The sequence below is a fragment of the Canis lupus genome, chromosome 24 (genome assembly GCF_003254725.2).
Source record: "Canis lupus dingo isolate Sandy chromosome 24, ASM325472v2, whole genome shotgun sequence".
Lineage (NCBI taxonomy): Eukaryota > Metazoa > Chordata > Mammalia > Carnivora > Canidae > Canis > Canis lupus.
This window is the reverse complement of record NC_064266.1, coordinates 27351388-27376519: the sequence shown is the minus strand read 5'-3', so window position 1 is coordinate 27376519 and position 25132 is coordinate 27351388. Positions and strand designations below refer to the sequence as shown.

Genomic DNA, 25132 nt, shown 5'->3' with positions numbered 1-25132 from the left:
ATATAAACTCATTCATAGCTTTAGACACCTGTCCTGGTGGATCAGTGTCTGGGCACACATCAGAGAAACGTCATAGGGTTTATCATCAGGTTTCTGTCTGAATACTTCACAGGGTCATCTTTATTTTTTTTCCAAGTTTATTTAAATCTCTACACCCAATGTCTCAGTTCATCAGTGTATTAACTGCCATTTCTCAAGGTACACCCGGTAATGCCTCCACACTCCCTGCAGACAGACAGTCATACAACCAAGTACTGGACTCACAATCTGAAAACCTGTGTTCAATGCCTGCATCACTGTTAATCAGCCTTGTGACCTAGTATATGCCGCTTCATTTGAGCTTCAGTTTCTTTGCCTGGTTATCGGGAATAACAGCTATCCAGTGATACTTTGCTGTGAGGTCAAAGACAGAACATAGGAAATTATTTCAATCTGCAAATGGTTTCAACCAACAATATGCCTGTGTGAGGCTTAGGCCCAAGTTGTTTACACCCAGACATGAACCGGTTGTCTGGCCAGCCTCAGCCCAGATTAAGGCATGAACCCAGCAAATAACCTGGTGACCATAATGGAGGCCTGGTGCACACATGAAAACCCACAGGCATGCTCACAATTGGGTGCATTAGCATGTGCCTATGTGGCAGACAACACCCTTCCCTGTTACAGATCTCTTTTGCTTTGGCCAAATCAGGAGGAGGAAGCTACCGTTTAATTCTCGTGCTTTGGTCTGTCCACACCAACAAGACTGGGCAAAAACAGGATTCCCCAGCCATACCGATCCTGATTAGCAGGGTGTAGAAACCAGTTGCATGGCCTGCCACCGGACCAGGAATCTGGGATAATTGTCAGTGTCCTCTTCTGCCCCTGCTCCAGGATATTAGATTGCTAAATCATTGTCAATACACCCATCTGATGAAATGAGGCCCATGGGGCCACTAGAATTAATATCAGGGATGAATCCAGGAATGCACATGAGGCCGCCTTGGACAGAAAAGCAGAGAACCAAGGTTCTTGTCTAAATAGCTCAAGGTTTTTCCTTGAAGAAAAGACAAGCAGAGCACATGAAAAGACCTGCAGTTCCTGGCAAGTTCCCTCCTTCGAACTAAACAGTAACACTGACATTCCTATCACTAAGGAAGGCACGACCCTGACACTTAATTTTATGTCTTCTAACTTTTAGGTGGGTATTTTCTCTTTCAGCACTTTGGATCATCTACTTCTTCCCCATCCCAACACTATTTAAAAAAAAAAAACCCTGCAAAAATAGCTATTTCATGCATTTACTTGTGACACCCCCAGGGTTAAAGGGAAAAGTATCAGATGGGAAAAATAATACTCGAGCAGTCACCACACAAAGGTTGTTTATATTTATTTAATGCTAAGAACATAGATATCTTAAAGAAAAGACAGACAATATGGTGTCTTCTAAGCAGGATTTTGATCACAAAAATTGGTGTTCAAATCTCTAAAACAGAAGAGCACACAAATCTAGAAAAAACAAAACAAAACATATCTTCTCTCTTACCTGAATTAACCTGAGAACCCTAAACACTCCCTTTAAGAGTTATCAATATCATAGTGCAAAGAAACTGAAAACCCATAGTGTTTCAACCATAAAACCAACACCTGGTTTATACGTGACAAAAATAGGATAAAAACATGTAAAATAATGTGCAGTTTATAGAACTCAGAGAACATCGGAGTGACCAAAGGTCGAGGGAACAAGCTGTCAAGGTGGGTGCCTGGAGGACCCAGAGGGCTGAACGCTGAGCTTTCACTGGTAGGTGGGATACAACGCGATATCTCTCACAGCCAGCAGATTCACCGACGCTCTGGTAACATTTCCGGAATGAAAACCAAGGTAGTTCTCAGTCAGGAAGGTTCTCCTGGAGAGCATGGACAGCATGTTGTTGAGCCGGGACCTGATGCCAGCAAAGTGAAACTGGCGCTCTTGATTCAAGTTCCTAAAGGAGTCTCGTAAGCACAGATCCAAGTGAGGGGTGCCCCAGAACTTGGCATGTCCAGAGGGGACGAGGTCAGCAGCTCTGCTGGATGCTTGGGAGCCCAGTGAGCTGGCCACTGAGCCCTGGGAAGACACAGAGGAGGAAGACCTCAGGCTGGAAGATCTGGACACAGACATCCTGGATACTGGTGATCCTTCTTTAGACTGGGTGCCCTGAGAAAAGAGAACATTCTCGTCCACGTCAGTCTGGGTGGTGGCTGACGTGGACCGAACCACGGTTTGGGAGGTCGCGGCCCTGGTGGTGACCATGGTCTGGGTCCCCGCACACGCCGTGGCCATGCTGGCCTGGGTCGCCACATCACTCCTGCTCACTGCTGGTGCCTCCTCTCCTGGCTCCGTCTGAGTGGCGGCCTCGGTCATCCTCCTGCCCTCTGGTTTGTCCCTGAGGCCATTGAGGTCCTCGTCACTGACAGTAGAGGACTCGGAATCATGGCGCCTGGCCTCTGCCTTGCCTTCAGCAGGCGCCTCATACCCCAGCTCGGCCTTCTTGGGGGTGCTTGAGAGCCGGGCCAGCCGCAGGCGCAGCAGGCCGCCCAACGTGAGCTCCTTAGCCAGGGGCTTCCGGTCGACTAGATGGTCGAACCTGCCACTGATCTGGAAGTCAGAGAGCAGCTTGGAGCTGATGGGCTTCGACTCTGCGTACAGGATTCGGAACTCCAGATCAAAGTGTTCAACCACTTGGCCAGACAGGATGACCAAGTTACTGCTATTTAATTTGCCATCTGTCCACGTAAAACTTAATTAAGGATTAAAAACAAACAAAGAGAAGCTGGTAAGGATGAGCAATCTCTTTAGGTTTACTTACTGTCAAACTGAACAATAAACCCCAGGTATCCTGCTCCAGGAGTCACAGCTGGGTGACAGCGCACACCTACCATGCAGTGTAAATCCAACTGGCCTCACTCCAGTATACAACATAGGTATGCACTAAGAGAAGTTAAAAGGCCAGCTGTTTAACCAACACACTAAGACCTACACCTCCTCAGCCTCAGGATTTCTAAAAACTAGAAAGGACTAGAAGTGAGGAAACTAGCTAGTGATGTCACAATGGGAAGCTAGTGGTAGACCCTAGACTAGACCCCAGTCATTAAGAATGGCTAGCATAGAGCAGCCCTGGTGGCTCAGTGGTTTAGCACCACCTTCAGCCCAGGGTATGATCCTGGGGACCCGGAATCGTCCACGTTAGGCTCCCTGCATGGAGCCTGCTTCTCCCTCTGCCTGTGTCTCTGCCTTTCTCTCTCTCTCTCTCTGTGTGTGTGTGTGTGTCTCCTGAATAAATAAATTAAATCTTAAGAAAAAAAAAAAAAAAAAGAATGGCTAGTAGAGTGCTCCTCCAATACTGCTACTTCCAAAGGGAGATGATATTGTCCTTCTAAGGATGACACTGTTGATTCAGAATTAGTGGTCCTGCCTGTCCAGCATCCCTTCTCCTTCCTCTAGTACCAAAACCCTACCCACCCCAACTAATTTTTCAAGGACTGATGACAATGCAAACAGAAAGAAAGTCTCTCTCTTTGGGAGATAGCTACTAATGGCTATGTAAGTAAGCCTGGATCTTTGCCTTCAAAGGGATAGCCTGACTGAGAATAAAGATCAGCTAGAGAAAAGCAGAGCCAGGGGACAATATTCTGATAAATGTATGCCCTCCAGGTCAAGACGAGCTGAAAACCAACTGCACCTTTCTACACTTCCAAGTTATGGGACTCAATAAATTTTACTTTGCATAAAGTAGTTCAAACTAGCTTTCTACACTTGCAATCACCCCAGTGATAAAAAAGTTTGTATTAAGAATAGGATGTTTTAAATGAGAGATCATAGAATATAGCATCATCTCTGTCTCTGGCAACCAAGGATCCCTGCTAATGCAATTCTACCTTGAGAATGACCTTCGAAGCCTTAGAAGAAACACTCTTTTGGAAACCCTCAGTGAGGGTTGAAATTGAAAACCCTCAATCATGCAAACAAGACACCTACCCAACACCAGGATCATGAAATGCTCTCAACAAATAGAAGCTACCATCCTCATCCTCATAGGTAGCATATTTCTTTTATAGAGAGTAATGTAATTTTTATATATTTTAGAATAGCCAAAAACCATTCAAGACTAAGTTTGCATAACATAGATAAAGCCTATTTTGGGTGAAAATCTAGTTTCCTCCAGTTATTTATAAACGTCTTATGAAAGGAGGTCTCAAGGAAGAGTGTGAATTTTGCTCTGAGCAACAACAGTACTGTCTGAAAAGACAGGCATTGCAAGTTTCTTGATCCAACCGTCTCAGCTTCCACAACTCTTTTCGTGTCTGCCTTTACCCAGGGCTGACACATAATCATAACCCAGAGATGCATGTTTTTTTAAAGGAGTTTTTCTTTTATAAACTCAAGACATACCTCATGCACTCCACCAATCTCACTCACAGACACACCACCATCAGAACCACATAAGAAAACATGGTATGTCTTCACTTCTGGAGATCAGTGTTAACCATTCATCTCCTCCCTCTTCAACTTCCCAGCACCCTGCTGTAAAGTGCTACTGCCAAGGAGAGACTTCAAAGGTAGGGCCAGAAACAGGGACCAGGACTTTTGAAACCCAAGCACTAGGTTACCAGGCTTGAAGGAAGGTGAAGGATTTAAGGGTAAGGTGACAGCTTCGGCTGTCCTCCACACTGATGCCGAGGCCTGCGACTGCCCCTACCTACAAGTGAGCAGGGACAAGGGGTAGGGGATGGTCAAAGGCCCCAAGGAACAGAATTTGAGACCGCTCCTGTCACTGGTGACCCCCAGTGACTCCCACTATAGGCCTGACCAAGGCTGGAATCAAGGACTCGTTCACTGGGGGTCTCCAGGCAAGTTTCAACGTCTGTACTTTAGTTTTGTGGCCCATAGGGCAGGGCAGGTGACCCCACACCCAGACCACCTTCTGCAAGAGGAGGCTCTGACTCATGTACTCAACACCCGCAGATACACACCTATCAGAATGCTTGGCCACAAAGGCTCCCATTGAGAGGGAAAAGCCATTTTTACCTTTATATAGCACATACCTCCTCCAAAGGTTAGAGTAGCAAGCATGGGCAGGCTAGAGACTTACCTATAGGAGCCCGTAGCCACTCGAATGCCATCAATCAGCGTGAACTTTTCATGAACCTGCCCAACTATCTTAGTTCCTGACCTCGCATAGTATGTATTTCCAGTAATGGTCCGAACAGTCATCAGCTGTCAGCAGGGAATGGGAGAAAAAGAAACAATCCAGTGAGCAAATGATTAAGAGGGCTTGGTTTACAATTCCTGAACAGACACGCTCGTTGGCAAAGGAGCGGCCCCCAGTCCCCTTCAGTAACAGCCTACCCGGCACACTAGCAGGCATGCTTGTGACCCCAGTAATGCGACTTGGCTGAGTCTGTCTTGTGTGCCCTTGGCTTACATTGATTTTTGAGACTCACAATAGAAGACTCACTTTTGAGGAAAGGACACAAGAGAATCCAAGAAGTGATTCTGAAACAAAATGTGGGGAATAAAATCCTCAAAGAAAACATGCTAGTAATAAGTATCATTTTAACAAAGGCTTAAAGAAGCTAAGCTGGTATTTCCCCTGCCCTTTTATTTAACAGCATCAGTTAATGAATAACAGCCCATCCCCAGGTACCCCACAGAACAGGACAAGCCCTAACACAAGACTTCCGAGGCTGAACACTCATAGCACACATGGCTTAATTAGCAATATCACATCTCTTATAAGAACAAGTTTACCAAAAGGGCACCAATACATTGGGGCCCCACGGGGCCTCTGTAGGCATAATTACCCTCGTCAAAGGATGCACAGAAACTTATATCCAATGGTATGTAAAATATCAAGACCATCTGCATTCTTTGGAGCAAATCAGTACCATAGGAACTATATACCTTTAGAAATCCTACATGATCCAAAGGAAATGTTAAAATTTTTCATTTAATTCTCTCAAATCCTTCAGTGAGTGACTGGTTAAACAAAGTGTGCTACCACCATACCACATGTATCGACTCAGCAGTAGAAACAACAAGCTACTATACACACAACAATTTGGGTAGATCTCAAGGTACTGTGCAGGATGAAGAAAGCCTATCTACAAAGGTCACATACAGGGGCGCCTGGGTGGTACGGTCGGTTAAGCATCTGACTCTTGGTTTTGACTCAGGTCATGATCTCAGGATCGAGAGATCAAGCTCCATGTCAACCTCTGTGCTCAACACAGAATCTGCTTCAGATTCTCTCTCTCCTCTTTCTGCCCCTTTCCCCTCTTGCACACGTACACTCTCTAAAATAAATGTCTTGAAAAAAAAACCTCACATACTGTATGATTCCATTTAGAGGACATTCTCTAAATGACAAAATTATAGATGAGGAACAAACTACTAGTTGCCAGGGGTTAAAAATGGGGGGGAGGGCACAGAGAGAGGAGGAGATGCGACCATAATGGAAGCAAGAGGGAGATCACTGTGATAGAACAGTTCTGCATTGTGGTACACATATGTCCACAGGTGATAAAATGGCATGGAACTTTAGGCACACATTGTACCAATGCCAATTTCCAGCCTTTGATTTTGTATTATGGTACATAAGATGTAACCGCTGGGGAAAACTGGATGAAGGAAACATGGAAACCTCAATCACCTTTGCAGCTTCAGTGAATCTGTCATTATTTCAAAATGCAAACAAAAGACAAAACAAAAACACTATGCTATGACATAACATCACTTCTGTGGTCTTATCAAAACAAATAATCTGAAATTGGCCATGAGGCAATGTCAGACAAACCCAAATTTTATAGAACACTGGCTAGTGTTCTTCAAGAGCATCAACACCCTAAAAGACAAAGGAAGACAGAGGAATAGTTCCAGATGAGAGGATGCTAAGGAGACATGACAACCCAATGGGGGATATGGTCCTGGGTTGGATCCTGGACAAGATAAAGGGTATTCGTGGAATGATCAGTGAGATCAGTAAGGTCTGTAGAGGAGATAATAGTATTAGATCAAATTTATTTCTCAATTTTGAAATTCACACGAAGGCTTGTTAATATGTTAATATTTAGACAGTTTGGGCAAAGAGTATTCAGGAAATTCCCTATATTTGGGGGCACCTGGCTGGCTCAGTTGATAGAGCATGTGACTCTTGATCTCAGGGTTGTTGAGTTCAAGTCCCATGTTGGACATAGTGTCTACTTAAAAAACAAATTTTTAAAAAAGGAATTCCTTATATTTGTAACTCCTTTGTCAATCAAATTATTTTAAAATAAAATTAAACAAACTAGGAACTTCCATAGAGGTACACACTGGAGCAGGCGAGGGCAAGGTGAGGGGCTTCCTGGAGGAGAGGCTGATTCCTGATCCAAGCTTTATAAGCATTAAAAAATATCACTATGGGGGTAGCTAGGCATGGTTGTGTACATCTTTCCCTTTGGCACTTACCTGAATATAGTACAGGCCTCTGTGATTGTGGCCAAAGCACTTTTGCATGTCTACACACAAATATGTGACCAAGTTCCTACAGACAGGACACTCGACATTCAGAACCAGTTGCAGAGCCAGGGGCACAGCGGAGGTCAGCCCCCCTGGATGAGGGTACAGATTCCCCAGCAGACATACTCCAGTGAGAGAAGCACCAGAGAAGACGGTGCTTCTCTAGGAAGTAGTTAAGACACTATGAATATTACTGAGTCCAATGGTACAGACCCTGCTTCGACTCTTCCCGAGGGCAGCAATCAATAGTGTGCAACTGAGTCGGTAGGTAATGCTAGATTTCTGCCAAGTAGACGGTTCGGAGCCAGTCTCCCGATCAGAACTGTGGCCAGAGACGCTCCGTGATTTTCCCACTGCTAGCACACATAGCACACACAGCCTTAGTTTCAGACAGGGAGCCTCGGGGTTCCACGGTGGCATCCTGCATTGCTTTCCCTGGCTCTGGGTAAGAGCAGTCACAGTCTGGATGATAATGTGCTTTTTCTGTGCTCACGTGCATTTTCCTGGAGTCCACCTGGCCTTTGGTTTCAACTACTGCTGGGTCACACGGCTGGCTCATTTCATTCTGGCTCCAAGCTCTAATTCTACCTTCACCATGAATTTGCTTTGTAGCAGCAGCATCAAGTAACTACCTAATTAAATCCAATCCTTAGGTTCCTCATTAGGGAAAACCACCCCCAAAAACTCTTGGAGAAGTTAAATGGCCAAATTTTGTAGACCAAGTTACTTGATAATACCAAGGTGGCAGGCTGACATCCACTATGCAAGTAGCCAGTGGCCAAAGCCCAAATTCTTAGTTTGGTTTGTTTACTGCTTTATTTCCAGAACACTTAAGTGGCTCAGAGAAGGTGACGAACCAATGATGAATTAAGCCCCAAAATCAGGGCTCACATTAAGATACCTGATTTAAAAAGATGAAGAACAAATATGATAATTTTTCTTGCCTCTTTCCACTACAGAGAACAAGCTAGCTGACTTATGTAAGCTTACATTTAACTACTTAAATTCAAATTACTTTCATGCTCAGAGCAAAGGACATAGAAAGCCTTTTTTTTTTTTTAAGATTTTATTTATTTATTTGAGAGAGATAGCATGAGGGGGGAGACAGGGAGAAGGAGAAGCAGGTTCCTGGCCCATCAAGAAGGCCCACAAGCGGCTCTATCCCAGGACCAGGGGACCTTGACCCAAGCTATAGCAGATGCTTAGCCGACTGAGCCACCCAGGTGCCCTAAGCCTAATTTTGGAATAACAAGAACCGACAGGCAGCACCTGACATGGTCAGGAACAGTGGCACTAGAGGCAGGCAGGTCCACCCACCCTATCCCACTCCTTTCTCATTATAGACACTGGACTCTCTGTGCCACCACTTCCCCAACAGAGTGGCCGTGAGGACTAAGTCACAGAGCATTTGTCAGGAGCCTAGGACAGTGCCAAGAACAAAGCAGGGGCTCTATCAGTGGTGGCCCTGCCCCTGCTTCTGTCAAAAGCAGCATGTTTCAGGCACCTCACGCTGCCAAGAACTGAGCTCCTGGTTAGGCGGGAGCACGACACGAGGGGCAAGGCAAGGTTTGAGTCCTGACTCTGTGGTTTCTTTTTTTTTCCTAGTCGTGGTGGTAATTTTTTTTAATTTATTTAAATTTAATCAACACATAGCATATTATTAGTTTCAGAGATAGAGGTCAGTGATTCATCATCTCATATAACACCCAGTGCTCATAACATCACATGTCCTCCTTAATTCCCATCACCCAGTTACATATCCCTCCACCCCCTCCTCTCCAGCAACTCTAAGTTTGTTTCCTATGATTAAGTCTCTTATAGGGGCCTCTGGGTGGCTCAGTGGTTGAGCACCTGCCTTTGGCTCAGGGATCCTGGGATCCCCCAGGATCCTGGGGTCCTCGGATCGAATCCTGCATTGGGCTCTTTGCAGGGAGGCTGCTTCTCCCTCTGCCTATATCTCTGCCTCTTTCTCTGTGTCTCTCATGAATGAATAAATAAAATCTTAAAAAAAATAATCTCTTATGGTGTCTTCCTGTCTGATTTAATCATTTTTCCCTCCCTTCCCATATGTTCCTGTTTTGTTTCTTAAATTCCACAAGTGAAATCATGTGATAGTTGTCTTTCTCTGACTTATTTCGCTTATATAATGCCCTCTAGTTCCAACCACATTGTTGCAAATGGCAAGATTTCTTTTCTTTTTTTTTTTTTGATGGCTAAGTAATATTTCATTGTATATATATCATCTTCCTTATCCATTCATCTGTCGATGGACAGCTGGGCTCTTTCCGTAGTTTGGCTATTGTGGACATTGTTGCTATAAACATTGGGGTGCAGGTGCCCCTTCAGATCACTATATTTGTATCTTTGGGGTAAATCCCTAGTAGTGTAATTGCTGGATCATAAGGTAACTCTACTTTTAACTTCTTTAGGAACCTCCATACTGTTTTCCAGAGTGGCTGCACCAGCTTGCATACCCTAGGGTTTCTTTTCTGTGAGATTTCAGGCATATGGTTTTGCTCGTGGCCTCAGCTGCCTCTTCTGGAATGGAGATCCCCCACCCACCACCGTATAGACCGTGTAGGTCTCAGACATTCAGTCGTCACTGCTGATTGTGGGGAGACTAGAAATGTGTAACACAAACCTTCTCCTGCTCAGGATGCACTTTCAGATCCATGCACATATCCAAAAACTGCGAGAGCAGAGCCTGGTCCAGAAGGATGTAGACAGCGACTCCCTGTTTCCGACTTATTTCCTGCAGGTCCTTGAAGATGTCAATGTCCGTGAAAACATCCATCACCACCGCAATCACCTACAGAGTGAGGCAACATAGGGAAGAGCAAGCTGTCAGCTCATGGGAACACCAGCTTACAGCTTACTGACCAGACTCTGGAGCCCAACCCAGAGCCGGGAAAGACCCCCTGCCCTACAGCACCCCTGCCCACCTTCTGCACTACTGGTTTGTCCCCAACCATGGATACATCCATCTCCAAAGACACTCAGGCCACCATACCCTATACATCCAGACTTGGCTCAACTTAACCCCCGGACCACCTCCCAGCCACTGTCCTCCACACTGCCTCGGACCAGTCCTTTCTTGTCCCTAACACCATATCTCCATTCATGCCTGTTGCTCAATCTTCCACACTCAGCATCAGACTACAGTTCACAGCTGCCTGAGCCATGCAGCCCTAGGCAGATTACAGTTATTTCCAACGTCTGGCCCTGAGTCTGCAAACTAAGTGTACGGTCAGAATTAAATGACTATGTTACATAAAGCGCAAGGTACAAAAGATCCCTCAAGTATCTGTTCATTGATTCCTTTCACCAGTCCAGGGTAGGAGCCGTCCAGACAGTTCAACACAGGAGGCATTTGCCAGCTCCTGGCTTTCCTTGCTGGGAACAGGCTGCTCCAGGGGCCAAGCCTCTCATCATGCCCTCTGCAGGTTTAAGAGTGGGGCGTTCAGTGAAGTCCTGGCAGGGCTGTGGTGTGTAGGCTTAGTACAAGTCCCTGAAAACCAAGCCAGAGCCAGGGCCTGAGCCAAGGCCTGGAGCCAAGGAGACAGCTCCCTGAGCCAGCATTAGGAGCAGCCTGGGCTGGAAGGGGGGTCTCCCTCCTCCTCACTTCAACAGTGAAAACTTGTGTGTCTTCAGACATTAACTCCTTTTCTGAACGTTAAGGCATTTATTTATGGGTCTCGCGTCTCCTACTGGAATGGAGGCCCTGGAATGGGATGGATTCAGCTCTGTGTCCCCCAGAGGACTCAGGACAGCACCTGATAGCCATGATCCCTTAAGGAGGGGAGTGTTCAAGAACCAACACAGAGACAAACAGGAGATTCTCTGGTCTTTCTCCAACATCCTAGTCTCACTACCAGGATGAGGGACCATGAAATGCCAGCTTCCGGAAAGTCACTGCTATGAGGAGTCTGGAAAGACCAATTTCTCTCTATGGCTGCCTTCCCCACGGCTTCCCACCACCCCACCCACCCCCCAGTGTTGATGAAGCCCCAACTGTTGAGCTATTATTGGGGAAGGGTTTGGCTAAAACCCCCGGACACAATTTTTTAAAGTAAGTGTTTTTTGTTTTTTGTTTTTTAAAGTAGGCTCCATGCCCACCACGGGGCTTGAACTCACAACCCTGAGATTGAGAGTTGCACACTCTGCAGACTAACCCAGCCAGGTGCCCTGAAAATCAGTGTTCTCTCTGAATTGGTGGCATCATCAGAAGTTTACATCCTCCGTGGGATGTCTGGGTAGCTCAGCGGTTGAGCACCTGCCTTAGGCTCACGGTGTGATCCTGGGTTCTGGGATGGAGTTCCACAACAGGCTCCCCACAAGGAGTCTGCTTCTCCCTCTGCCTATGTCTCTGCTTCTCTCTGTGTCTCTCATGAATAATTAAATCGTTAAAAGAAGTTTACATCCTCCCATGTGGTTTTAGGCACCCCATGCAGAGTTGTATCCAGGTCATCTAACATAGTGGACAAAGGTAGAAAGGCCTGGGCATCAATCCAAGCTCTGGAGCACACTAGCTGTGTGACCCTAGGCAAGTTCTTCAGCTGTCTGAGCCTCAGTTTCCTCCTCTGGAAGAGATGGATAATAACAGCATCTACGTCTAAGGGCTGTCGTGAGGATTACATGAGACAAAGACGAAAAGGGCTTAGCTCAGGCATAACGCAGGTGCTCCATCAAGCAGCCAGCACCTCTTCAGAGTCTGCTGTGAGCCAAACCCCGGGCTAGGCAGAAAAACAGCTATAAAGAATCTGACAGATACCAGACTTATCTGCAAAGGGGGGACAAGGGGTGCAGGCAGGCAAAATGAGGCAATTTCATCAGGGGAACTTGAGGACAGGAGGAGACAGTGAGGCCCCTCCCTTGCTGTGGTGCAGGTGCTACAGGTACTCAATTGTCTACCAGAGCAAAGAAGGATTCCTGGAGAAGAGGGCCTTTGAGCTGAATCACAAATAAGGACCCAATTTGGACATTTTTATTTTTCAGATTCAGCAATGTTTAGGAGGACTCACAGCTGAAGAAGTGAAGAGGAGGGCAATGGAGCAGAAAACCATGTGGCAGCAGAGGGAGAGGCAGGAAATGATGGGGTAGGGGCCAGTGTGGCCAGAACAGAGAACATGTGTGAGAGGGAACAGCAGGATCTGGCTGAGGGGCCTTCAGGTGAGCCAGATGGTGGAGGGCCTGAGTGCCAACCAGAGTCATCACCAAACAGGCAATGGAGGGGGAGGTTTAAAAAGAGAAAAGGGAGGGGGGGCAGAGGAGGACGCCTGGGTGGCTCCGCAGCTGAGGGTGTGATCCTGGGATCCAGTCCTGCATTGGGCTCCCTTGGTGGGGAGCCTGCTTCTCCCTCTGCCTGTGTCTCTGCCTCTCTCTGTCTCTCATGAATAAATACATCTTTAAAAAAAAAAGAGTAAAGAGGGGTGCATGGGGGGCTCAGTCGGTGAAGCACCTGCCTTGGGCTCAGGTCATGGTCCCAGGGCCCTGCGTCAGGCCCCCTGCTCAGCAGCGTCTCCCTCTCCCCTTTCCCCCTGCTTGTGTTTTCATGCACTCTCTCAAATGAATAAAAAATCTTTTAAAAATGTAAGAGTAAGGGGCTCCAGGGGCACCTGGGTGGCTCAAACACCTGACTCTTGGTTTCGGCTCAGGTCATGATCTCAGGATTGTGAGATCAAGCCCCGGGTCAGGCTCCACAAAGATTCTCTTTCTCCGTCTGCCCCTCCCCATCCTACCCCCCCAAAAAGAGTAAGGAGTTTGAAGTGGTGAACCCAACAGTAGTGGCTACTAGAAGATAGGTTGGTGCAGGCTGGAGGTCTGGCCCCATCTCCTACAACCCAGAAGGCACTCAGATATTTTCATTTTTCAGATTCAGCAATGTTTAGGAGGACTCACAGCTGAAGGAAGAAAAATCAGTGGTAGAGGCTTCCATGACAGGCCAGGCAGGAAGCAACAAGGGCTGCAGAGAAGGGAAGGAGCCCATGCAAAGAGCCCGGCAGCGGACTATGCAGGCTGGAGGCGAGGGGGGGTATGCTGGGGGGAGGTAGAGGCACACTCATCTCCACATAAACAGAAAACACCCAACAGGCCTGAGAGAAAGGCTATGGAAGGCATCGGGAGCAGCAGTAAAACCTTCAGAGGACTGAACGTACTCATACAGGATTGTGTGCAGAGCTCACAAGACAAAGCTCAGGGAAGACAGAGCCAAGGCTCATTCACTGACCTCAAGAAAGCCAGGCCGATGAGGGACACAGAGGACGCCCAGTCTCATGGGGCTGGTGGTCGTGCACCCAGCTTGCCCATGGAAGGGACCGAGAAACCCTGCCCAGCTGGCCGGCTTAGAAACCGGGACCCAGGAGCAGGGCCCAGAGAGTAAGGCGCCTACTAAACTGGACTTTGATTCACCACTTATCAAAACAAATGTACAAACACCGCCTTTGTTAGGTGGTGAGTACGTATCCAATTAGCTATTGGTTTGTTTGGTTTTAAAGGCCCAGCCTTTCCTGTACGTGTTGAAAATAATTGGATTTGAACGCTAGGTGTTTAGAGGGTGGATGGAGGTATTTCTCTCCATACCTTCCCTGTACCCATCCCCTCCTGTCTTACCAGAGCAGAAGGCTTGCAACAGAGAAGAGCCCACCCCACTCCCCCATCACCTCCCCACTCCAGCCCCGTGCAGTCAAGTCCCGTAGACTACACTAGACCTGAGGTCCCTCAAACCTCTGAACGGACACTCTCTCCACCAAGCTCAGCAACAGCCTGGACTCATTCACAGGCCAGCTGAGTGCCTGCTTTCCAAGGCTAGACTCGTGTCCTAGGTGCTACTTTCCTGCTGCAGGTCGCTGGGCCCTGGAAGGACACCTGGACTTGGAACCAGCCATTGCTCCCACTCCCTGACACATCACATGGGATGGACAAGGGAGAGACACATCTGGAAAGTGGGCATCCCATGCCCATCAAGCCCTTCCCCCCACCCCAGTCACTATCCCAGCCTGTGCTGTAAAGGGCCTGCCCAACCTCTAAGGGTTAGAAAGCTCTAAAAAGGGGGGCTTCTGAGTGTCTATTCAAGGTCAATCCCCATTGGCAACTCGGTGCGAATCAGTCACTATGTAATATGCAAGGAGGAAACATCCCACTGCCAGAAGCTGTCACCCAGTACCCTACAGTTCCGGCACTTCTCCGGCCACATCTAGAGCAGCCACACCTGTGTCAAGTCCCACAGCATGCTCACAGGTAACAACCCTCATCCGGTCACTCCAACTACCCCTTGGTGATTTAAACCAAGGGACCCAGTGATCCACGGCTATACAGCAGCAACTACCGTGCTATTTTCAGTCTTCGGGATGAGCACAAACCATTTCTGTTCATTTTCACATGATCTGGGAAGCTTTTCCATCGGCTTTCTTGCATAAAAGCTCTAAAGAGATATCTCGGGATTTCAAAACCCCAGTAATTATCTCTGGTTTCCTGATGAGAAAAATAAAGCTTGGAGCGGTTAGGTAACTTGTTCACAGTGACACACTTAAGCAAAGGCGGGAGCTGGAATCCCAGCCCAGGTCTGGGCGACTCCAGAGCCACCTATTAAGAGTGTTAGATTACATAGGATTCTAAACAAGTCTAAGGTTTAGTGTCCAAGGGGTTGAGAGCTCGGAATACATCCTGAAAGGATCAGTACCGTATTTCACAAAGGACATGGGATGGATCCCATCAGGAGACGATGACAAATGACACGAAATAGTTCACAGAAGGAATGTTAAGGAAGCCTGGAAGCCCCAGCCCTAGAAGGGAAGCCCCTTCTCTCTGCAGGTGGTACTGCCGAGTAACGGAGAATGCACTTCATCAGGAAACCTGGGGAACACAGGCATTGGGTGAACGGGCTGCAGAGGCGGACCTAGACTTGGGTGCTGGCTCCTCCACCTTCCAGCACCATGGACCCTCCGGCAAGATACTTAAGTTCTGCTTCCTTCTGTTGTCTGCAAATACTACAGCCTGTTCTGGAGGCTCTGCCGCGGGTTCAGCCCAGAGAGAACCCCGGCCGGCCCCCAGCACACAGGAAGCCCTCACACGGCAGCTTGTGAGTCTGATCCCCAGTTTTGCCACTATCCCCAGGCAGGTGGTTCTCCCTGAGATCAGCGCCCTCTAGCTGGGTGGTGTAGGGCCCCTCGTTCCAGCTCTCCCTCTGCCAGAAGCGGGAAGTTCCCGTCCATCACCCCTTCTTCCCACACCTGTCTCCCCCCCTCCCACCGCAGCCGGAAAGCACGGGCACGTGAGCCACATGTGTGGAGTTCTACCCCAGGTCTGTGCACACTCGGAGAGCCTCGGCCTGCCCGGCGACAGCCCAGCTGCTGAACTTCACACTGACCACGTGCCACTCAGACCCAGTTCCCTCGGTCCCCCGGTGCCCTTGCCACCTATGCTTCTGGACACCCTCGTGCTCTCCCCATTCATTACAGGTTTTAAATAGAACAGATATCACCTCCTTGAAATTTCTTGAAAAGTGTGTAAGTGACTCGGTATTATCTTCAGGGTTTAGAAACAAAGTGACAAAGTAAATGTCCACCACGACCCGGAATTAGCGTGTGGGTGGTGTTTCCCCGCAGTCGTACAACTAACCACAGAAGCACCGGGACGGAGGCGCTGGCATGGCCCAGGTCCGCAGTGTGCACCGCGCCTCTCCAGACAGGCAGGGAGCAGCGCCTGCCCTCGCGGACCCACCGGCAGCTGCATCTCCTCCGGCGTGTTCCAGCATGAAGTACTTAGGCCAGCTAGGCTTTTAGAAAGCAGCAGCATCCAGAGGGGTTGGGGGGACTCAGGGGGCTATTGTTCTGAGTTCTCTTTATGTTCTATTTATGGAAAGCACTTACCTGGTTCCAAACTCCGATCTACAAAACAGGGTGTTTCCAGAGTCACCTACCCCCCATCCTCATCCCTGTGCCTCCTTTCTCCATCACGATAGTGACTTTGATCTGTCCTTAGATGGTCTTGCATTTTGCTAAATATAAATAAGTATGCCTACGTATGTACACACGTACTTTACCATCAACGATGTGTATTACGTATACACATGTGTGTGTTCATGTCCCCCCTGCAGGTAAAAGGCAGCATGTGATACACCACATTCTAGAGCAGTGCTGATCAACAGAACCTTCTGGGACCACAGAAATGTTCTGTCTGTGCCATCCACACGGTAGCCACTAGCTACCAGCAGAGACTGAATGCTTGAAATACAACTAAGATACACAGGAACCGGATTTTTCATATTTCATTTGAATTCATATAAATTGAAATAGCTACAGATGGCCAATGGGGATGTCAATGGTTGTTGCAGCTCTAGACACTCAGTCACAGTAAATAGAACAGCTCCTTTCCTAGGGCCACCCCGCAGATGGGTCAGTTTACTCCCTGCTCCTCTACTTCCACTCCTCCAGTCTCTCACTGTTGTAAATAGTGCCACAAACAAAAAGCCTATTGCACGTGTCTATTCATGCTTCTGCCGGTGTGTCTCTGGACCAGACACACAGGTGCAGAGTCGATGGGTAAATGCAACTGAAATGTTCCTGGATATTCCCAAATTCCCCTCCACGGGCTCTACCACTTGCATCAGGATTTTTACAAAAGCCTGCATACTCAGTACTTTTTTGGGTGAGAGAACTGATCCCATATCCACAAAGGACCCAGGATGATCCTGCAGCTTCTCTGCTATGTGACAGACATCAGAAAAGAACGAAGGAATAACAGCAGACAGAGCAGAAGGGTGGCTGCACTGCTGAGGGGAAGGGGGTGGGAGTCACTGTGCAATGGAGACAGAGCTTCAGTACGGGAAGATGACAGTCCTGAGGTGGACAGTGGCCATGGCTGCAAAGATGTGACTACAATTAATGCCACTTCATGGTAAAAATAGTAAATTTGGTGTATTTTACCACCACCAGACTTGAAAGAAAGAGAAAGAAAGAAAGAAAGAAAAAGAAAGAAAGAAAGAAAGAAAGAAAGAAAGCCATCAATTCCAAAATCCTTCACCTGATACATAAAATCAAAAGAAGAGATAAAAAGTAGCAATGCTGTCTGCTGGGGTACATCCTACATTTGTGCCTCTGATAGACTTTCCAGGCCAGTGGTTCTTAACCAGGGGCAATTTCCTTCCCTAGGGGACATTTGGCAATTTCTTTAAATTGTGGTAAAATATATGATAGATCTGCCATGCTCATGATTTTCAGGGTATTTTCAGTGGCATTAGTTACATTCACAACATGTGCAATCACCAGGTCTGCTTCCAAAACCTTTTCATCACCCCAAACAGAAACTCTGTAACCTTTAAGCAATAGGTCCCTATCCCTCCTTGGGAGGGAGACTTCTTGAATATCCTGACTATTGGCGGGGGATGGCGTTTCCAGCATCTAGTGGGTAGCAGCCGGGGATGCTGCTCAGGATCCAATGCACAGGACAGCCCTCCAGGACAAAGAATTATCTGATCCAAAATATCAACAGTAGTAATATTGAGAAATCCTGCTCTGGGCTGACTGGGGCATCCAGAACAGGAACTGATCACACCGGACAGATTCTACTGGAACTCAGAGGAGCATTAAGCAAGATCAGGAGGGCCCAAATTCTGATACATCCGCATGCACACCAGGGGCCTCCAACAGATTTCTCAGCGGCTACTCCTCCTGACAGGACGCTTCGTCACGCACTGCTTCTACTAATGCTCAGGTTATCAAATGGATGCCCAAGGGTGCCTCATTGCACAAGGGCCTCTTTGGAACACAGGCAGCTGGTAAGAACCGTGCCTCTGAGGGGTGTGGAACCTCCTGGCAGGATGAGCTTTGCCCAGGAACTCCCATTCAAAACCAGAAATACCCCTCAAGGACCACTGCAGAAACCCATCGCCCATCGAGGGCATGCAGCACTTCCAGGGAAAGTCTCTACTCCAACCTGATTCACAGGGGCCAGAGTCCAGCCACACACCAATTCACATGGCAGCAGAGACAAAGAACAAAATGATTCATCAACTAACACAGTAGAGTACAGGGAAAGACTCCAGAGTAGGTGTGTCAGGGAAAAATCTTGTTCGGCTCCAAATTATTCTAAACGTTCCTTAGGAAGCCAACCTCTTGGCTCTCAAATGCAAAGCAGTATTTCCTCCAGCTTTGGTGAAGCTCAAGTGAGCACCGGGTCAGTAGTCAGCCTGCATTCAGAAGCCACGCTGCACATACATCGTGCGTGTTTTAAACGCCGTGTCTCACTCATGTGGCGGAATGCCCAAACTTTGAAAGGCGCACAGAAACTGAGCCAATGGAGGGCCTGGCCGACTCACAGCCCCAGTCACACCTACTCTGGGACGAGAACTCGCCGAGTGGAAAGGCAGGTGGAATCGCCCAAACGGTTTTGCCATCTTCTGTCCCGCCTCTCCCCTCCCCGCCAACTGTGCCAGACACCCCACATGCAGCAGGAGTGCTGGGTGAGGACGAAACGGATCCAAAAACTGGCCGTCCGGGCTGCAAAGCTAGGATTAGACACTACCATTTCCCAAGTGCCTGCATCCTGACCACTCCAGGCTTCTTCCCCACAAGTGCAGAAGTAGTAGTACTGCCCTAGTCGTTTTGCCGATTATAGGACATGCATCGCGGAAACAAAATGTCCAGATCTTCAGAAACTGCTAAGAAGCTTCGGCCTGTTGAAACTTGTCAGGGTGCCATGAAACTTGTCAAGGTGCCAATCCTCCCGCATGGCAGGGAGTCCGTGTGGAGCAGTGGTTATGAGCACGGACTCCAGAGCTAGGCAGGCAGGCTGGAGCCCAGATCTGTCCCCTACTAATCCTGTGATCTTGGGCAAGTTAACTGCCGGGTCTCTTCTTAATGTGGCCTCCTCCTAGCGGCGAGAGGGTAAATGGGAGAATCCTGGTAAAGGGGTTAGCACAGAAATTGACCCACTAGAAGTGCTCAATCCTACCAGCAGGTGCCTTCACCATCAGGACACGGATGCCTAATGGCTTCTCGTCTCATCCTGAACCAGCCTAAGACCTGCATCCTCACTGTCCTTGCTGCCACAGGTACATCAAAGGATGTGGCCAGAGTGACGGCGCCACTCCTGTGTCCACAAAGCACAGCTCTACCCAGAGCTGCAGTACTGGCCGAGCCACCAGATTAGCAGTTACCTCTGACCCCCATAGGGCCTGTCCACCTGAGGACAGAGACAGTGCCTTATCTCCACTTGGCACAAGGCGGAAAGTGGGGGCTGTCAGTGGCTAAGGGCTGCCGTTCCTCAGTTTGCATCCGGGCTCTGTCTCTCCCTAGCTTTGTGACCTTGGGGCAACTTCTCTATGCCTCGGCTCCATCGCCTGTGGAGTGGAGATAAGTGCACCTACCCTGGAATTATTTGGAACATTGTTTAGCAGAGAGCATTTAGAGAGCAGAGAGGAGATGGTCTCTGAGGCCTCAAGGTTAGCATGTCTCAAAGCCAACTCCTCTCCTGGTCCCAACTCTCAGTCTCGCTCTCTCCTGTAGACTAACTTGGTGGCCTCGCTGCCCACCCAAGCTAAAAAACCTCTCTCCTCCCCAACTCTGCCTCTCCCGTCTTCTCCTTGCCTATTCTCCTACCCCATTCCTCAACACCCTCCCAGGCTACTGAATGATCAAGTCCTGTTATTAAAACTGTTCCCCTACCCAACCGCCCAGCACTGCCTTAGCACCCCCCTCTTATCAGTAGGTCCTTGTGCCCTCTTCCCTACAAGCACCCCAGACACCAGCCTCAGCCCTCTCTAACCCATCCTCCCTCATGCCCCCACCAGAATTACTGTTCAGGGACACCAATCTAATGACACTCCTCTGTCAAAACCTTCAGTGGCTCCCCATTGCTCTTTAGCAGGCAAACCCTGGCTCTGGTCTCCCTTCAGCCTCCTCTTCTACCACTAACGCTCACATACTCTCTGCTCCAGCTGTGAGGAACCTGGCTGCTGTGTCCTTTCACCCTTCTGGGCCAGTCTCTATCCTCTGGCCTGGCAAGCCCCCAGCATCCTTCTAGACCCAACTCCAAGGTTACCGCCTCACCTGACACTTTCTTTCCGTCTGTAGCAACTTCCTTACCCATTCCATCAGCAGACTGTCAACTCTCAAGTGCAAGCATCATGCCCTTCACCTGTGGCCCCAGCCCCTGGCACAGCATCCGACACCCAGTAGGTGCTGAATGAGCAAGCAGTGTGGCACCTGGCAGAGATGCTGAAAATATCAGTATCAATCAGATTTAAAGGTAACGTACCACCTTTCTCCACTAAAATCGCCCAGGTTCCAAATACAGAATCTTAAAGATATGAGTATGTCGCTAGACTACGGCACAGAACAGGGCAGGAGGTCCTAACCTGGAATGCCAGTATTATAGAATGCCCTCAGAACAAAGGGAGGCTGAGCACCAGCCTCGAGCCCCTTCCAAGGCCAGCACGTGAGTTGAGTTTTCCCTCTGGCCTCAGCCCCAGGGCCCCTTTGCCGCCAATAAAAAGTAGAGCTAGGCCAGAGGTTAAGGCAATTCCTCCTTCTTTCACGGGGAGATCTGTTCATAATTCTTTTAACTTCCAAGTGCCCAAATTTTCCTCCTGGAAGCGAGCTCTAGAAATTCACCCCACCATCGTGCCTTTCTCCATCTTTTTAATCTTGTCAAGCATCTGCGATGTCAAAAGGACCTTCAGCCTACCCACCACACCTACTCCCTCAAAGGCAAGGCACTAAGCCAGGCTACCTTCTACCCAATGCAACCCCGTCAGGAAAAGCACAGAACCCTGGTGAGAGTCAGGGCTTGTTCCCGGACCGGATGCAGAGATCCTAAGCCGCAGGTGCCCTGCTGAGTGTAACCAAGGCCCGGGGCCTGGGGCTTTACCTGCCCGTGTGTCCCTGGCACAGCTGACAGCCAGGAAGATGGGCGCTGCCAGTGGGCAGCCAAGCTGGGCGGCAGCGAACAGGGCTCTGGACTAAGGCGCTGCGGCCACACCCACCCTGCCCCCCCCCCCACCGTCGCGTGCTGCACGCTTTCCCCCAGATCCCTGGGTCCCCAGCACCCTGCTGCAGTCAGACCGCCCACCCCACCCACAGTAAGACTCCAGACAACAGCACCAAAACCCACTGTGAAGAGAGATGACCCAAAGCAGGGTTATCTGCTTTTTAGGAGACCACCAACCGGGGCAGCCCCCCTCGTTCACAGAGAGGGCCATTCCTCCTCTGGCCTACGGCCGGAGGGAAAGAGGCAGGCTTCTCAGGTTAGCGCTGGAACGTGTGTGCTTTCTACAGGGTAGGACCCGGAGCTGTGGCTGGCGACAACGCCAACGCCCGCCGCGGTTGTCCTGAGTGCGACCTTTCTGGACTTCTTCCCTGGGGAACGCAACTCTTAGGAGCTGGGATCCGGCGTTGGCTGCCGGCCAGGAAAATTAGCAATCCGGTCTCCGGTTTTAACTGAAATGCAGAACTGGGAGTAGTTCTAGTCCCCCCCACCCCCCGCCCCCCGGGATGTGGCTCTCGGGAGCTGGACCTCGGACGCCGCTCCCGTCCCTGCGGGCTGAGGCTTCCCCCATGTCCCTGTGAGCCAAGGGGCGGGGTCGAGTCGGGGGCCCCCGAGAGGGCCCCCCGCGCCGGGGCCCGAGGCGGGCGCTCACCTCCCGCGCGGCGCGGAGCTGCTGGCGCAGCGCGTCCTTGCAGCCGTGGGGGCCGCCCGAGCCCGCGCCGCGGGGCTGGAAGTGCGCCTCGACGCGCGTGGCGCCGCGGTAGGCGCCCCGGTAGAAGGCGGGCCAGCCGAGCTCCAGCGGCGGCGGCTCCAGGTCCGACTGCTCCGGGAAGTAGGTGCCGGACGAGCAGTCGAGCGACGAGCCGAAGGAGTCCTCGGGCCCCGCCGCCGCGCCGCCCCGGCCCGGCCCCTCGGCCGCCCGCAGGACCGCGCGCACCTCCTCGCGGCTCAGGAAGCGGCCGAGGCGCTCGCGCCGCAGGAAGGCCTCGAAGGCGTCGGGGCCGCCCGCCAGCAGCTCCTCGAGCGCCAGGCGCCGCGCCTCGCTGTACAGCTCGGCCGGGTTGGGCGGCCCGCAGGGCGACAGGCAGCTGGCGGGCAGCTCGTCCAGGCCCTCGCGGCGCTGAGCCATCGCGGCCCGGGACGGATGCGCGGGGTCGGCGGGCGCCGGCCGCGGGCCGCCTTATACGCGCCTTTGAATCCAACCGGCCCGCGGCCCGGCCCTCCCATTGGCTGTCGGTGCCGGCGGCCCCGCCCCCTGACCTGCCATTGGCTGCCCCGCGGCCTGGCCCCGCCCCCGCCTCGGCGGCGGCGGCGGCGGCGGCGGCGGCGGCGGCTCTCGAGCGTGAATCGCCGCGTGGGATTGAAACGTGGAGACCCCGCCCCGTCTCCGTCAGTAGTTCCCGCCGCGGGCCCGCGGGGAGCCGAGCTCTGCAGGGTCAGCCGAGCCCCAGGGGCGGCGCTGCCCAGGGCGGCGGGACGGAAGCCGGAGAGCCCGGCCCCCGCCCTCCTAGCGCGCCCCCTGCTGGCCGCGCGGCTCCTGGGCCCTCGGAGCTTGGGTGTGTGCCCCGCCCCGGAGCCGCATCCCCCGCGTTTTCGTCATTTGGAAACCCCTTCCGAAAATACCCGCCCGTCCTAAAACCTTCTCCTCTGATCACACCTTCAGGTAGCTTTCCCTTTTCTCATTCCATCAGGTTTTTGGCCTGGCAATACCCGCAACCCCGCCTAAACCCCACTCTCCACGTGCATCTGGGCCACTGTCGAGTGCTGGGGGAAAGAAAATGCAACCATGCCATCTGTGCCTTGAATTCACGACCTCAGGGACGCCTGAAATATGTAAAACTATTAAAAAAAATTAAAGATCAGCGGTTGAGGGAGCACCTAACTTCGGTTCAGGGCATGATGCTGGGATCCGGATGGGATCCCACATCAGGCTCTTTGCAGGGAGCCTGCTTCTCCCTCTGCCTGTGTCTCTGCCTCTCTCTGTGTGTCTCTCATGAATAAATAAATAAAACCTTAAAAAAAATTAACGATCTCAGGGCACCTGGGTAGCTCAGAGGTTGAGCATCTGTCTTTGTCTCAGGTCGGGATCGGGATTGCATCCAGCATCAGGCTCTTTGCATGGAGCCTGCTTCTCCCTCTGCCTGTGTCTCTGCCTCTCTCTGTGTCTCTCATGAATAAATAAAATCTTTAATAAAAAAAAAAAAAAACCTGAAACCGGTTGTCTATACTTGCTGTCTCTAGTTTTTCTCCCATTCTTTCTTGAACTGGTCCAAACAGGCTATGCCTCCACTGCTCAACTGAAATCTCTTGTCAAGATCATCAGCAGTGGGCAGCACCGGTGACCCAGCGGTTTAGCGCCGCCTTCAGCCCAGGTGTGATCCTGGGGTCCTAGGATCGAGTCCCATGTCGGGCTCTCTGCATGGAGCCTGCTTCTCCCTCTTCCTATGTCTCTGCCTCTCTCTGTGTGTCTGTCATGAATAAATGAATAAAATCTTTTTTAAAAAAATCATCAGGAGCTCACCACAGCGCTAAATCCAATAGTCAGCTTTCAGGCTACATTTTGTGTAGATGAGAAAGCAAATGCACGACTGTGACGTGCTTCTTCATCAATGCAAGAGGTTAGGATTATTATTTGGAAACATAAAATAAACATATAAACATAAAATTGATGAATGCCCATTGCTACAAAGATACCTCTATTCTTCCCATCCTCTCCCTATCCCCAGCTTATCTGTGAAGTTTATCAAGCCTAAGTAAGAGGGCCTTCCATGTGTTCCTGCTCTGGCATCCAATATCCAGACGGATCCAAGAGAACACAGATCTCTATCCTCTTGCAAGACACCACCAAACTTCTGCATACGACAAAGACACGGCCCATGGTCTGGGGCTGTGCAACCACATAGCTTGTCAATGCCTCTATTACCAGAGGTAAAAAGTGAGAATAACCAGAGTCTCACTTGCTGTAGTGTTGTAGAAGTGTGAAGCAGTATGCAGTATTTTACCAAGAGGAAAAGGACTGGGGTGGGGTGGCGGGGAAGAGGACAGGGCAGGTCGGTGTACTCCAAGAACAGAAGAGAGTAGCAGCCCTGCTACATAGAAATATATCACCAAACATTCAAAAGTGTGAAACAGGGATGCCTGGGTGGCTCAGTGGTTAAGCTTCTGCCTTCAGCCCAGCACATGATCTTGGAGTCCTGGAATTGAGTCCCACATCAAGTTCCCTGCATGGAGCCTGCTTCCCCCTCTGCTTGGGTCTCTGCCTCTATCTCTCTCTCTCATGAATAAATAAAATCTTTTTTAAAAAAGTGTGAAATAATATATATATATATGAGTTATTATGGGGCTCCTTGTTATTCTAAAGGGAACATTGGACAAAGCAAAGGTCATTCCCAACCACCCTTCTTTTCTTGAATTCCTCGGGTTCACCACCCCCCAGTCCAGAAAGATGTTTCCTCCATCTGAGCCCCCAGAGCTCCCTCTGCTGCAGGGGCCTCCCAGCAGAGCGTTCTGTGGTGGGGACAGGCACCAGGAGCCCTTCGCTGCCCTCTGTCCCAGGGAACACTTCTTTGTGAATTCAAATCAACATAATTCAAGTGAGCTCACAGCAATGACCACAGCCACGCTAGCAGG

General features: G+C 50.1%; 1 protein-coding gene across 1 annotated transcript; it reads right to left on the bottom strand.

Moving 5' to 3' along the window:
- Positions 1–1344: 1344 nt before the first annotated feature.
- Positions 1345–22662, bottom strand: FAM83D (family with sequence similarity 83 member D). Its single transcript, XM_025470064.3, has 4 exons — positions 22155–22662; positions 10161–10328; positions 5112–5236; positions 1345–2759 (listed from the first exon to the last, which is right to left on the bottom strand). Exons 1-4 carry the CDS (start codon positions 22629–22631, stop codon positions 1775–1777), a joined length of 1755 nt encoding a protein of 584 aa, XP_025325849.1. The 5' UTR covers positions 22632–22662; the 3' UTR covers positions 1345–1774.
- Between the last annotated feature and the right edge of the window lie 2470 nt (positions 22663–25132).